This window comes from Symphalangus syndactylus, chromosome 3 (genome assembly GCF_028878055.3).
Source record: "Symphalangus syndactylus isolate Jambi chromosome 3, NHGRI_mSymSyn1-v2.1_pri, whole genome shotgun sequence".
NCBI classification, from domain to species: Eukaryota; Metazoa; Chordata; class Mammalia; order Primates; family Hylobatidae; genus Symphalangus; species Symphalangus syndactylus.
The window spans coordinates 88,140,955-88,155,245 of NC_072425.2; the positions used below are offsets into that span (position 1 = coordinate 88,140,955).

The following is a 14,291-nucleotide window of genomic DNA, read 5'->3' on the forward strand; positions in this document are numbered from 1 at the left end:
ATTTTAAAAGATCAACAATGAATCAGAATTTTTTCAACACAATTCTACTTTTTTTGGATTTTCTTTTTGCCAGATGCTCTTAACTTACCACACTTTCCAAAAGGCTTTTATCAGCCAGTGTTTCTGTGAAAACCGAAGGGAAGGCTACAAAGAAGGTACTACACATGTCTTTCTTTTGCTGGAAGCTGCCTTAAAGCCTTTTGAAGAAAGGTACAGATGTTAAACAAAACCAAGCAACAACTTGTCCTTTGATTATGTCTGACTTATTTTCACAGCTTCCTGCCATTTAGGATTAAAAGGTTACCTGACCTTTGTTACCATAAATGTCCTTTCTGAAAAAAGAAAACGATGGTGTTCTTACCGTATACTAGATTATTCTTCACTAGTCTCGTAAAACCTACCTCACAGCAACAATTCTTATTGTTCCTGTTTTCTGATGCTTCATACCTGGTTAATGAAGAGATTACAAAACTCTTGCAATAAAACTATAACCCGAGCTGGGGTGTTATAAAACTTAGAATGACTCCAGATCAGACAGATGGTATGAAATAATGGAGCGATTAATATGCGGGTCTGTGGGAATTCCGTCTCCTGGAGACATTGGATGTGTCTCCTCAGAGGTCTCAGGTAAATTTCCACATCTTGGGCTTCGAGAAGGGCTGAAAGCAAAGAACCATCATTAAAGTGATTCTGGTTTATTTTTTTTTCTAAATTCACTTTACATGTAGAAGAGAGCCATGTAAAACAACACGGCCACACTTAAATGTTGTCATAGTTCCCTTTATATTACTTATCCTACAATCTACACATGAGCAATTTGGAAGACTTTAGACACGTCCATCTGTAACTCAGTCATTTGGGAGAGCACTGATCTAGTTACCCACATAGCATAAATAAATTGTGATGGAAAACCGAAGGGGAAAATACCTCTGGAGTCTAAAGAAATTTACTCAACCCTGTGGAAACTGTGGGAATAAAACCTCTCTGCAATGTTATCACTTTATGGCTTGGATTACAAACTTCATCACTAGAATGTTAATTCCTTCTAGGAACTTGGTATGAGCACAATTGAATTGTTTACTCTCTCATTCCAGTTTCCTATGACAGTAACTCATGCAATGATTAAGAAAAATTATATCATTAATAAAGGTTTAACTTAAAATTGTTAAGTACAGTGATTAAAGTATTTTGAAACTCAACAGAGGTGAGGTTGTACAACATCATGAATGTACTAAAACTTGAATGAATTATATACTTTAAAATTGTTAATTTTATGTTATGTGAAGTTCATTTCAATAAAACAAATGTTAAACATGGTAAATGCCAGGTGCAGTGGTTCATGCTTGTAATCCCAGCACTTTGGAAGGATTAGTTGTGTCTAAGAATTTGAAACCAGCCTGGGCAACATAGCAAGACCCCATCTCTACAAAAAACTTAAAAATTAGCTGGGCATGGTAGCAGTTGCCTGTGGTCCCAGCTCCTCAGGAGGCTGAGGTGGAAGAATTACTTGAGCCTGGGAGGTCGAGGCTGCAGTGAGCCATGATCATACCACTGCAGTCCAGCCTGGGCAACAGAGCAAGACCCTGTCTCCAAAAAAGAAAAAGGAAGAAAAAAATCAAAAAAATGCTATGGATATGAAAAAAACATTTAAATATTTAACTCTCATTAATGACTGGTTAATCGAATCCAAAGTTTTCTCTTGCTTAGCACTGGTCCCTTTAATATACCCTAAATGGATCTCCATGAGATTCCATTTTGCTCCCAAGGCTACAAATACCCTTGATGAACTCAGAACAAATTTTATTATGAAAGTAGGAAACAAGGTCAAGTAAATTCTAGTTTTTGATGTTAACCCAAAAGACTTGTGTCAAGAACAAAAAAAAACCCTGCTGAATTTTGTCACCAGGAGTCAAGGACACACCCAGCCACTTGATGTGTAACCAATTAATCTGTCTATGTAACAATAAAGCCCTGAGAATAAAAAGAATGTCCAGGAATTATTTTCTTTTCCAGATGTACTCATGTTTCAAAATTAGTATTTTTATCAATGTTTATGTCAAAATTAAATAATTGTATCTAGTAGGTAAGTGCCCTTAAATATTAAGTGTCCTTAAAATGTGATCAGCATGTCTGGTGATTCCACAATGCCTGAAGTGTGTCTTTGAGAAGAGCTTTCGTCCTCCAACTTGACCATGGGTCTGGGCCACTGGGCCACTTGTTCTACTGAGAAGTGTTTTTTTTCTGTATCTCCAGGCCCCACACGCATAAGGTTCAGAGGACCCCTGGGATTCATTCCTGCAGAAGCTGCATCCAGAGAAAATTTTCATCCTATGCTAACACAGAAAAAAAAAATGCCAACAGCTTCTATTTATTGAAGCATACTTAGTACCTATCCAGTACCTTGTATAGTGTATAATATGCTATCCCTAACCCAGTGGTTCTCAACCAGGAGAAATCTTGCCCCCAGGGGACATTTGGCCATGTCTGGAGACATTTATGATCATCACAACAGGGATGAGGCCAGCAGGTAAAGGCCAGAGATACTGCTAAATATTCCACAATATGTAAGATGGCCCCCCACAACAAAAAATTATCTAACCCAAAATGTTGATCGTGACAAGATTGAGAAATACCAAATCCACGTAGCAATTCTTCAAGGAAGGTGTTAATAGGCCAATTTGGCCAGTGAAAAACCAGAGGCTTAGCAAATTTAAAATGCTCAGTAAGCGGGGTTGGGACAGGAATTCAGATCTTATAGAGCCCCTGGTACATATATTCCTCCTTATCTTATGCCCTCTTTTTAAACAGAATTCATGCAGAAAACCCTGAAGATGTATTAAAACATTTTTGAAGTGAATTTTCAGTATTTCGTAACTCTCCAAATATCACGTGGGAAAAATAAACTTTTTAGTGTTAGAAACAAAAAAAAGTTGCTTGTCCATATTATCTCCAATTTTATTATTTAAAACCTCAGTATCATGTATATCCATAAGTAAATGCTCATGCATGTGCAAAGAAACATGAACAGAAATCAAGGAACTAAGCAGGGTTGTCATCTTTGGGTGGGGCTGAAACTAGATACCGGAAGGACAAGGATGGTGAGAAGACTGTCAACTGGATATCATTTTATGATTCCTGGTTTGTAGTAAGATGCATGCATTGTCTATTCAAAATTCAACAAATCCTCCACTCCATACATTTAATCTTCACGAAAACTTCAATGATGGCTTTGAGTGTTTGCAAGCTAAATAACTGGTGGATATCAAGCACACTCAGAGAAGTGAACTGGTGAATAACTAGACTCATCATAGCTCAATCTGTTGATTGGAAAACCTCTATCCAGAGTTATTTTTTTTTCCTCTGCTAAATACTGAAGGCCTCACTCCTCCACAAACAGTCTAATTAACATTTCAATCTGGAGCCACTTTGGCAGGTATCTACTACATACCAGATAAACTAAAAGTAGTTTAGTATGGGTGAACAATAAAGTACAAAGGGTGAGATGAATTTATCATCAGAGAGCCAACGGCAATCACTCCACAAACATGGCGGAAGGGTAAATGTCAAGGCCGAGCAGGCAGGGGCTAGATCATGAGCAGATGGTGATATTGATGCCAGGCTGAGGAAAAAGAGTCTTACCATTTTCCACAGCCAGAAAAATGTCCTTCAGAGTAGGAAAATAGCTGCTTTGTTTGGTTGTCAGGATCTTAACCATTTTGAGGACAATAGGTGCCTGAAGCTAAGTTAAAGGAAAAAAAAAAAACTTCAATAAATATAAACTCGATTACTAAATACATGCATTCTGTAATAAAATATTTAAATTCTATTTCACTCACAAGTGATTCGGTGTTTAACATTCAAAGTTATATCTGGTTTCAAGTTGAAAATAATTTTTAAAATACATTTTTTTCTAGCCTTGCATTTTATTTTGCATTTAAGTTCTTTAATTTGGATATATATTATTATATGTGATAGTTATAATTGAGTGTCAACTTGATTGGATTGAAGGATGCAAAGTATTGTTCCTGGGTGTGTCTGTGAGGGTGTTGCCAAAGGAGATTAATATTTGGAGTCAATGGACTGGGAGAGACAGACCCACCCTCAATCTGGGTGGGCACCATCTAATCAGCTGCCAGAGCGGCAAGAATAGAGCAGGCAGGAGAAGATGGAAAAGCAGACTTGCTGAGTCTTCTGGCCTTCATCTTTCTCCCATGCTGGATGCTTCCTGCCCTTGAACATCAGAATCCAAGTTCTTCAGCTTTTGGACTCTTGGACTTACACCAGTGGTTTGCCAGGGGCTCTTGGGCCTTTGGCCACAGACTGAAGGCTGTACTGTTGGCTTCACTACTTTTGAGGTTTTGGGACTCAGACTGATTCACAAGTGGCTCCCTTGCTCCTCAACTTACAGACGGCCTATTGTAGAATTTTACCTTGTGATCCTGTGAGTCAATTCTCCTTAATAAACTCCCTTTCATATATACATATATCCTATTAGTTGATCCATCTAGAGAACCTAATACATTATATATGTAAAATATTAATTTTTCCATATAAAATTTCTGTTTCAGAAAATCTCCAAAAGACATGTGAGTGGATGTCTTAACTTTTAGAACCTTAAGTAATTTGTATGGCAAGCACCCAGCAGAGGAACCAAAGTTAGTCTTTCCAAAGCTGTGTCTCTCTACCAAACAAGACCTCACTCCTTCCCAAATTAATTAAGTTGACTAATTAAATTTTCCAGTCCTCAACATTTCCCTGGATAAGTACTGCTCTTCCAGGGTAGCACAATATTTCAAATCATGTCAAACGCTGTCAAAATATTCTCATAAAGGCAAAGTTACTTTAATATCAAAAGTGCACGCCACACATACAGAACTCTGGATTAAGAAAAGAGGGCAGACCAGTAAATTATACAAAGACAGTGTGTTAAATCTTTAAAACTATTGGTCATTGCAGCTCAGGAGACTTTGCTAATTTAATTTACAATTTCTAGGGCTATCTACTTACTTGATCATAAATGCATGACAGATTTTCTCTCCTCATCACCCAGAAATCTAGTTCTGCTTGAGGAGACAAGTGAAGACCATTCAACAAACGCTGCACAGAATCTCTTTCTATAATTTCTTGGATTTGATGTGACCATTCAATAACCACAGATTCAATTGCATGAAGTATTATCCTTTCATTTGACTGTGGCCTACAAACATTAAGATAATAAAATAATTCAAACACGAATCATTTTATCCACAGACATAGATTTTAATAGTTATTTTAGGCATCCATAAACTAGTTTCCTAAAACTAAATTCTTGAAAGTCCATTATTTTTATGGTCTTGATTTGAGTTGTGGGGTTACATTATTCTGTCATTGACATATCTCTAACCTCAAAAAACATTGTTAAAGAATTATATCCTCAAAAACCATTTTACTAAAGGAATAATGTTACTGGCATGGCAATTACTACAGTTTGCTTTTTGTGTAATCTGCTTTTTAAAAGCATACTTTGAAAGGAAATAATACGCATGGTGTTTCTGCACTTATTTTAAAAATATGATGTAGTTGTAATTCTCTATTTGCTAATGGGTTTGCTAGGGGTGTGATATTAAATGGGTATGCTGACTTTCCATTTTATTTTATTTGTGGAGATGAGATCTCACTATGTTGCCCAGGCTAGTCTTGAACTCCTGGGCTCCAGCAACCCTCCCACCTCAGCCTCCAAATTGCTGGGATTACAGGCGTGAGCCACTGTGCTGGCCTGGCTCTCCACTTTAATATCCTGTATATATTGTACTGTTACGTACTTGTTCTCTGAACAATTCTGATCCAGATCAATCTTTCCTGCAACAGTGGGAATTGGTAGAAGAGTTCTTCTAGACATTTTGCCTCTAAAAATATACATCTTATTTTTCATGACTTCTATGTGATATTCCATATCTTGTGAAGTAAAACAGGACCAGGACTTATGGTTGTTCTTATTAGAAAGAACTGGCACTAAAATCTAGAGAAAGAGAAACATTGTTAAAAGCAGTTAAATTAATTCACAGACAATGCATTCCTTCAAAGATTTTCTTGTCGTACAAAATTGGCAACAAAACTGTCCAATTTCATAAATATCATCCAATGATATCAAATCTACAAAGAGAGGACAAAGTCAGTGACCCACTTAGATTGAATCAATTAGACATAAATTCTGTCAAAGTGGAATTAGCATACTGCTTGTTCATTCATTCACCCATTTATCAAACATTTGTGGAGGTTCCCAATAACTCAAACACTGTATGAAATAAGCAGCTATGTCAAGTAAGTAAACCACCCTCATAATGCAAACTGAGCACACTGGCAGGCCTATTAATGAAAACAATCTTTCTGAATTATATGGAAGCTAGAAGTAAATTAATCTTCTCAAGCCCTAGGTGGCATCCCAGAGGATTAAAGTTTGGGTAGTCAGAAAGATGTTTATTCAGCTACATGGACCTTATTCAGAATTCCTTCTACCATGAAATGGGAAACATCAATGAAAATATGTAAAAACTCTGAAAAAGTATTTTTCCTATTTCTAGAGCCTGGCATATATTATGTAATTAACAAGAGAATGCTGCATTAATGAAGTTGGTCTCTTCTTGTTTTCCCTTCGAGTATCTATTCATTTTAAACATTTTTTCATTTTGCTGATATAATATATATATATAATCTGTCCCGTTTATAAACATTTTACTATAAAACTTGAATTAGCCAAAATGCTCAGAAAATGTTTATTCTACCTTTTTAGAGTTTAGTTTGACGATACAATCTTCTAGTTAACTAAAAACAAGCTGAAAATTCACTTTCATTTTTGAATGGTGTTGAAACAAATGTCTCCAAATATTATTATTACCATTTTTCTACTTAGCACCCATTACATGTCAAGCTAGTAATACAGAGATTAGTACAAGATAGTCCCTGCCTTCAGTGAGCTCAGTAGGTGAGATCCTGGAACTATGACACTCAAGATAAGAACTGCCATGATTAGAGGTATGTCCAGGATGCATATGAAAACATGGGAGAAATATCTGCCTCTGGAAGAGAATGGTATTAAGAAAGACTTGCCAGAAAAGTTACTTGGTTTGAATCTTTAAGACGAAAGAACAGGGCAAGGCAGGTGTTATGGTGTCAATATGTATCCTCTGAAAATTCATATACTGAAATCCAAACCCCAAAATGATGGTATTAGGAGGTGGAGTGTTTGGGAGGTGTATTTGTCATGACGGCCGAGTCCTCATGAATGGGATTAGTGTCTCTATAAAATAGGACCAATGGAGCTTGTTCGCCCCTTCCACCATGTGAAGACATAGCTAGAAGGGGCCATCTACAAACCATGAAGCAGCCTTCAGACACCTGAGTTTACTACTGCCTTGATTTTGAACTTCCAGCTCCAGAACTGTGAAAAATAAACGTCCCGTATTTATATACCATCAAATCTGCGTATTTTGCGATAGCAACCTGAACAGAGTAAGACAACAAGCATTCCAGAAATCAGAACACTGATAAAATCATGGGGACTCGATAATTTTCCGAGGGTGGAGCCAAGATGGCCGAATAGGAACAGCTCCGGTCTACAGCTCCCAGCCCCAGCGACACAGAAGACGGGTGATTTCTGCATTTCTGCTTGAGGTACCGGTTTCACCTCACTAGGGAGTGCCTAACAGTGGGTGCAGGACAGTCGGTGAAGCGCACTGTGCGCGAGCCGAAGCAGGGTGAGGCATTGCCTCACTCGGGAAGCGCAAGGGGTCAGGGAGTTCCCTTTCCTAGTCAAAGAAAGGGGAAACAGACGGCACCTGGAATATCGGGACAGTCCCATCCGAATACTGCGCTTTTCCAACGGGCCTGGAAAACGGCACACTAGGAGATTGTGTCCCGCACCTGGCTCGGAGGGTCCTATGCCCACGGAGTCTCGCTGATTGCTAGCACAGCAGTCTGAGATCAAGCTGCAAGGTGGCAGCGAGGCTGGGGGAGGGGCGCCCGCCATTGCCCAGGCTTGCTTAGGTAAACAAAGCAGCCAGGAAGCTCGAACTGGGTGGAGCCCACCACAGCTCAAGGAGGCCTGCCTGCCTCTGTAGGCTCCACCTCTGGGGGCAGGGCACAGACAAACAAAAACTCAGCAAGAACCTCCACAGACTTAAATGTCCCTGTCTGACTGACAGCTTTGAAGAGAGTAGTGGTTCACCCAGCACGCAGCTGGAGATCTGAGAACGGACAGACTGCCTCCTAAAGTGGGTCCCTCACCCCTGAGCAGCCTAACTGGGAGGCACCCCCCCAGTAGGGACAGACTGACACCTCATTCAACCGGGTACTTCTCTGAGACAAAACTTTCAGAGGAACTATCAGACAGCTGAATTTGTGGTCTCACGAAAATCTGCTGTTCTGCAGCCACCGCTGCTGACACCCAGCCAAACAGGGTCTGGAGTGGACCTCTAGTAAACTCCAACAGACCTGCAGCTGAGGGTCCTGCCTCATAGAAGGAAAACTAACAAACAGAAAGGACATCCACACCAAAAACCCATCTGTACATCACCATCATCAAAGACAAAAAGTAGATAAAACCACAAAGATGGGGAAAAAACAGAGCAAAAAAACTGGAAACTCTAAAAAACAGAGCACCTCTCCTCCTCCAAAGGAACGCAGTTCCTCACCAGCAACGGAACAAAGCTGGATGGAGGATGACTTTGATGAGTTGAGAGAAGAAGGCTTCAGACGATCAAACTACTCTGAGCTACGAGAGGAAATTCAAAACAATAGCAAAGAAGTTAAAAACTTTGAAAAAAAATTAGAAGAATGGATAACTAGAATAACCAATGGAGAGAAGGGCTTCAAGGAGCTGATGGAGCTGAAAGCCAAGTTTCGAGAACTACGTGAAGATTGCAGAAGCCTCAGTAGCAGATGTGATCAACTGGAAGAAAGGGTATCGCTGATGGAAGATGAAATGAATGAAATGAAGAGAGAAGGGAAGTTTAGAGAAAAAAGAATAAAAAGAAATGAACAAAGCCTCCAAGAAATTTGGGACTATGTGAAAAGACCAAACCTACGTCTGATTGGTGTACCTGAAAATAATGGGGAGAATGGAACCAAGTTGGAAAACACTCTGCAAGATATTATCCAGGAGAACTTCCCCAATCTAGCAAGGCAGGCCAGCATTCAGATTCAGGAAATACAGAGAATGCCACAAAGATACTCCTCGAGAAGGGCAACTCCAAGACACATAATTGTCAGATTCATCAAAGTTGAAATGAAGGAAAAAATGTTAAGGGCAGCCAGAGAGAAAGGTCGGGTTACCCACAAAGGGAAGCCCATCAGACTAATAGCTGATCTCTCGGCAGAAACTCTACAAGCCAGAAGAGAGTGGGGGCCGATATTCAACATTCTTAAAGAAAAGAATTTTCAACCCAGAATTTCCTATCCCGCCAAACTAAGCTTCATAAGTGAAGGAGAAATAAAATACTTTACAGACAAGCAAACGCTGAGTGATTTTGTCACCACCAGGCCTGCCCTAAAAGAGCTCCTGAAGGAAGCACTAAACATGGAAAGGAACAACCGGTACCAGCCACTGCAAAAACATGCCAAATTGTAAAGACCATCGAGGCTAGGAAGAAACTATAGCAACTAACGAGCAAAATAACCAACTAACATCATAATGACAGGATCAGATTCACACATAACAATATTAACGTTAAATGTAAATGGGCTAAATGCTCCAATCAAAAGACCCAGACTGGCAAACTGGATAAGGAGTAAGGACCCATCAGTGTGCTGTATTCCGGAAAACCATCTCACGTGCAGAGACACACATAGACTCAAAATAAAGGGATGGAGGAAGATCTATCAAGCAACTGGAAAACAAAAAAAGGCAGGGGTTGCAATCCTAGTCTCTGACAAAATAGACTTCAAACCAACAAAGATCAAAAGAGACAAAGAAGGCCATTACATAATGGTAAAGGGATCAATTCAACAAGAAGAGCTAACTATCCTAAATATATATGCACCCAACACAGGAGCACCCAGATTCATAAAGCAAGTCCTCAGTGACCTACAAAGGGACTTAAACTCCCACACAATAATAATGGGAGATTTTAACACCCCACTGTCAGCATTAGACAGATCAACGAGACAGAAAGTTAACAAGGATATCCAGGAATTGAACTCAGCTCTACATAAAGTGGACCTAATAGACATCTACAGAACTCTCCACCCCAAGTCAACAGAATATACATTTTTTTCAGCACCACACCACACCTATTCCAAAATTGACCACATAGTTGGAAGTAAAGCTCTCCTCAGCAAATGTAAAAGAACAGAAATTATAACAAACTGTCTCTCAGACCACAGTGCAATCAAACTAGAACTCAGGATTAAGAAACTCACTCAAAACCGCTCAACTACATGGAAACTGAACAACCTGCTCCTGAATGACTATTGGGTACATAATGAAATGAAGGCAGAAATAAAGATGTTCTTTGAAACCAACGAGAACAAAGACACAACATACCAGAATGTCTGGGACACATTCAAAGCAGTGTGTAGAGGGAAATTTATAGCACTAAATGCCCACAAGAGAAAGCAGGAAAGATCCAAAATTGACACCCTAACTTCACAATTAAAAGAACTAGAAAAGCAAGAGCAAACACATTCAAAAGCTAGCAGAAGGCTAGAAATAACTAAAATCAGAGCAGAACTGAAGGAAATAGAGACACAAAAAACCTTTCAAAAAATTAATGAATCCAGGAGCTGGTTTTTTGAAAAGATCAACAAAATTGATAGACCGCTAGCAAGACTAATAAAGAAGAAAAGAGAGAAGAATCAAATAGATGCAATAAAAAACGAAAAAGGGGATATCACCACCGATCCCACAGAAATACAATCTACCATCAGAGAATACTACAAACACCTCTATGCAAATAAACTAGAAAATCTAGAAGAAATGGATAAATTCCTCGACAAATACACCCTCCCAAGACTAAACCAGGAAGAAGTTGAATCTCTGAATAGACCAATAACAGGTTCTGAAATTGTGGCAATAATCAATAGCTTACCAACCAAAAAGAGTCCAGGACCTGATGGATTCACAGCTGAATTCTACCAGAGGTACAAGGAGGAACTGGTACCATTCCTTCTGAAACTATTCCAATCGATAGAAAAAGAGGGAATCCTCCCTAACACATTTTATGAAGCCAGCATCGTCCTGATACCAAAACCTGGCAGAGACGTAACCAAAAAAGAGAATTTCAGACCAATATCCTTGATGAACATTGATGCAAAAATCCTCAATAAAATACTGGCAAACCGAATCCAGCAGCACATCAAAAAGCTTATCCACCATGATCAAGTGGGCTTCATCCCTGGGACGCAAGGCTGGTTCAACATACGCAAATCAATAAATGTAATCCAGCATATAAACAGAACCAAAGACAAAAACCACATGATTATCTCAATAGATGCAGAAAAGGCCTTTGACAAAATTCAACAACCCTTCATGCTAAAAACTCTCAATAAATTAGGTATTGATGGGACGTATCTGAAAATAATAAGAGCTATCTACGACAAACCCACAGCCAATATCATACTGAATGGGCAAAAACTGGAAGCATTCCCTCTGAAAACTGGCACAAGACAGGGATGCCCTCTCTCACCACTCCTATTCAACATAGTGCTGGAAGTTCTGGCCAGAGCAATCAGGCAGGAGAAGGAAATAAATGGTATTCAATTAGGAAAAGAGGAAGTCAAACTGTCCCTGTTTGCAGATGACATGATTGTATATCTAGAAAACCCCATTGTCTCAGCCCAAAATCTCCTTAAGCTGATTAGCAACTTCAGCAAAGTCTCAGGATACAAAATTAATGTACAAAAATCACAAGCATTCTTGTACACCAATCACAGACAAACAGAGAGCCAAATCATGAGTGAACTCCCATTCACAATTGCTTCAAAGAGAATAAAATACCTAGGAATCCAACTTACAAGGGATGTGAAGGACCTCTTCAAGGAGAACTACAAACCACTGCTCAATGAAATAAAAGAGGATACAAACAAATGGAAGAACATTCCATGCTCATGGGTTGGAAGAATGAATATCGTGAAAATGGCCATACTGCCCAAGGTAATTTAGAGATTCAATGCCATCCCCATCAAGCTACCAATGACTTTCTTCACAGAATTGGAAAAAACTACTTTAAAGTTCATATGGAACCAAAAAAGAGCCCGCATCGCCAAGTCAATCCTAAGCCAAAAGAACAAAGCTGGAGGCATCACGCTACCTGACTTTAAACTATACTACAAGGCTACAGTAACCAAAACAGCATGGTACTGGTACCACAACAGAGACATAGATCAATGGAACAGAACAGAGCCCTCAGAAATGATGCCGCATAGCTACAACTATCTGATCTTTGACAAACCTGACAAAAACAAGAAATGGGGAAAGGATTCCCTATTTAATAAATGGTGCTGGGAAAACTGGCTAGCCATATGTAGAAAGCTGAAACTGGATCCCTTCCTTACACCTTATACAAAAATTAATTCAAGATGGATTAAAGACTTATATGTTAGACCTAAAACCATTAAAATCCTACAAGAAAACCTAGGCAATACCATTCAGGACATAGGCGTGGGCAAGGACTTCATGTCTAAAACACCAAAAGCAATGGCAACAAAAGCCAAAATCGACAAATGGGATCTCATTAAACTAAAGAGCTTCTGCACAGCGAAAGAAACTATCATCAGAATGAACAGGCAACCTACAGAATGGGAGAAAATTTTTGCAACCTACTCATCTGACAAAGGGCTAATATCCAGAATCTACAATGAACTCAAACAAATTTACAAGAAAAAAACAAACAACCCCACCAAAAAGTGGGCAAAGGACATGAACAGACACTTCTCAAAAGAAGACATTTATGCAGCCAGAAAACACATGAAGAAATGCTCATCATCACTGGCCATCAGAGAAATGCAAATCAAAACCACAGTGAGATACCATCTCACACCAGTTAGAATGGCCATCATTAAAAAATCAGGAAACAACAGGTGCTGGAGAGGATGTGGAGAAATAGGAACACTTTTACACTGTTGGTGGGACTGTAAACTAGTTCAACCATTGTGGAAGTCAGTGTGGCGATTCCTCAGGGATCTAGAACTAGAAATACCATTTGACCCAGCCATCCCATTACTGGGTATATACCCAAAGGACTATAAATCATGCTGCTATAAAGACACATGCACATGTATGTTTATTGCAGCACTATTCACAATAGCAAAGAGTTGGAACCAACCCAAATGTCCAACAACGATAGACTGGATTAAGAAAATGTGGCACATATACACCATGGAATACTATGCAGCCATAAAAAATGATGAGTTCGTGTCCTTTGTAGGGACATGGATGAAACTGGAAACCATCATTCTCAGTAAACTATCGCAAGGACAAAAAACCAAACACCGCATGTTCTCACTCATAGGTGGGAACTGAACAATGAGAACTCATGGACACAGGAAGGGGAACATCACACTCCAGGGACTGTTGTGGGGTGGGGGGAGGGGGGAGGGACAGCATTAGGAGATACACCTAATGCTAAATGACGAGTTAATGGGTGCAGGAAATCAACATGGCACATGGATACATATGTAACAAACCTGCACATTGTGCACATGTACCCTAAAACCCTAAAGTAAAATAAAAAAATAAAAAAATAAAAAAAAAATCATGGGGACTCAGGGAGTATGGTGCTTGTAGGAAACTGCCAGTTTGACCATCCTGGAGATAGAGCCAATACCCCTGAGAGAAATGGCAACACTCGGGCTGTGAGGAAGGCAGGGGTAGTTTGTGAAGAATGTTGCAAACACGCTGAAGAGTTTAGGCTTAAGCAAATTAACACGGGACCAGAAAAACCAAAAACCAAATACTGTATGTTCTCACTTTTTTTTTTTTTTTTTTTTTTGAGACACAGTCTCACTTTGTCACCGAGGCTGACGTGCAGTGACAAGATCTCGGGTCACTCCAACCTGCAAGTCTCCTGGGTTCAAGTGATTCTCTTGCCTCAGCCTCCCGAGTAGCCAGGGTTACAAGCATGTGCCACCATGCCCAGCTAATTTTTGTATTTTAGTAGAGACGAGATTTTGCAATGTTGGTCAGGCTGGTTTCAACCTCCTGGCCTTAAGTTATCCGCCCACATTGGCCTCCCAAAGTGGTAGGACTACAGGTATGAGCCACTGCACCCGGCCATGCATGTTCTCACTTATATTAATAACCAGGAGCTAAACATTGA

General features: G+C 39.5%; 1 protein-coding gene across 1 annotated transcript in view; it reads right to left on the bottom strand.

Moving 5' to 3' along the window:
• The window catches only part of DNAH11 (dynein axonemal heavy chain 11), a 366,891-nt gene that overhangs the window by 338,861 nt on the left and 13,739 nt on the right, over window positions 1–14,291 (bottom strand). The window contains exons 3-6 of the mRNA XM_055272477.2: window positions 5,802–5,998; window positions 5,008–5,197; window positions 3,640–3,739; window positions 448–659 (exon numbers count right to left, since the gene is read on the bottom strand). Of these exons, the coding sequence (XP_055128452.1) occupies window positions 448–659; window positions 3,640–3,739; window positions 5,008–5,197; window positions 5,802–5,998 (699 nt within the window). The remainder of the gene's footprint in view (window positions 1–447; window positions 660–3,639; window positions 3,740–5,007; window positions 5,198–5,801; window positions 5,999–14,291) is intronic.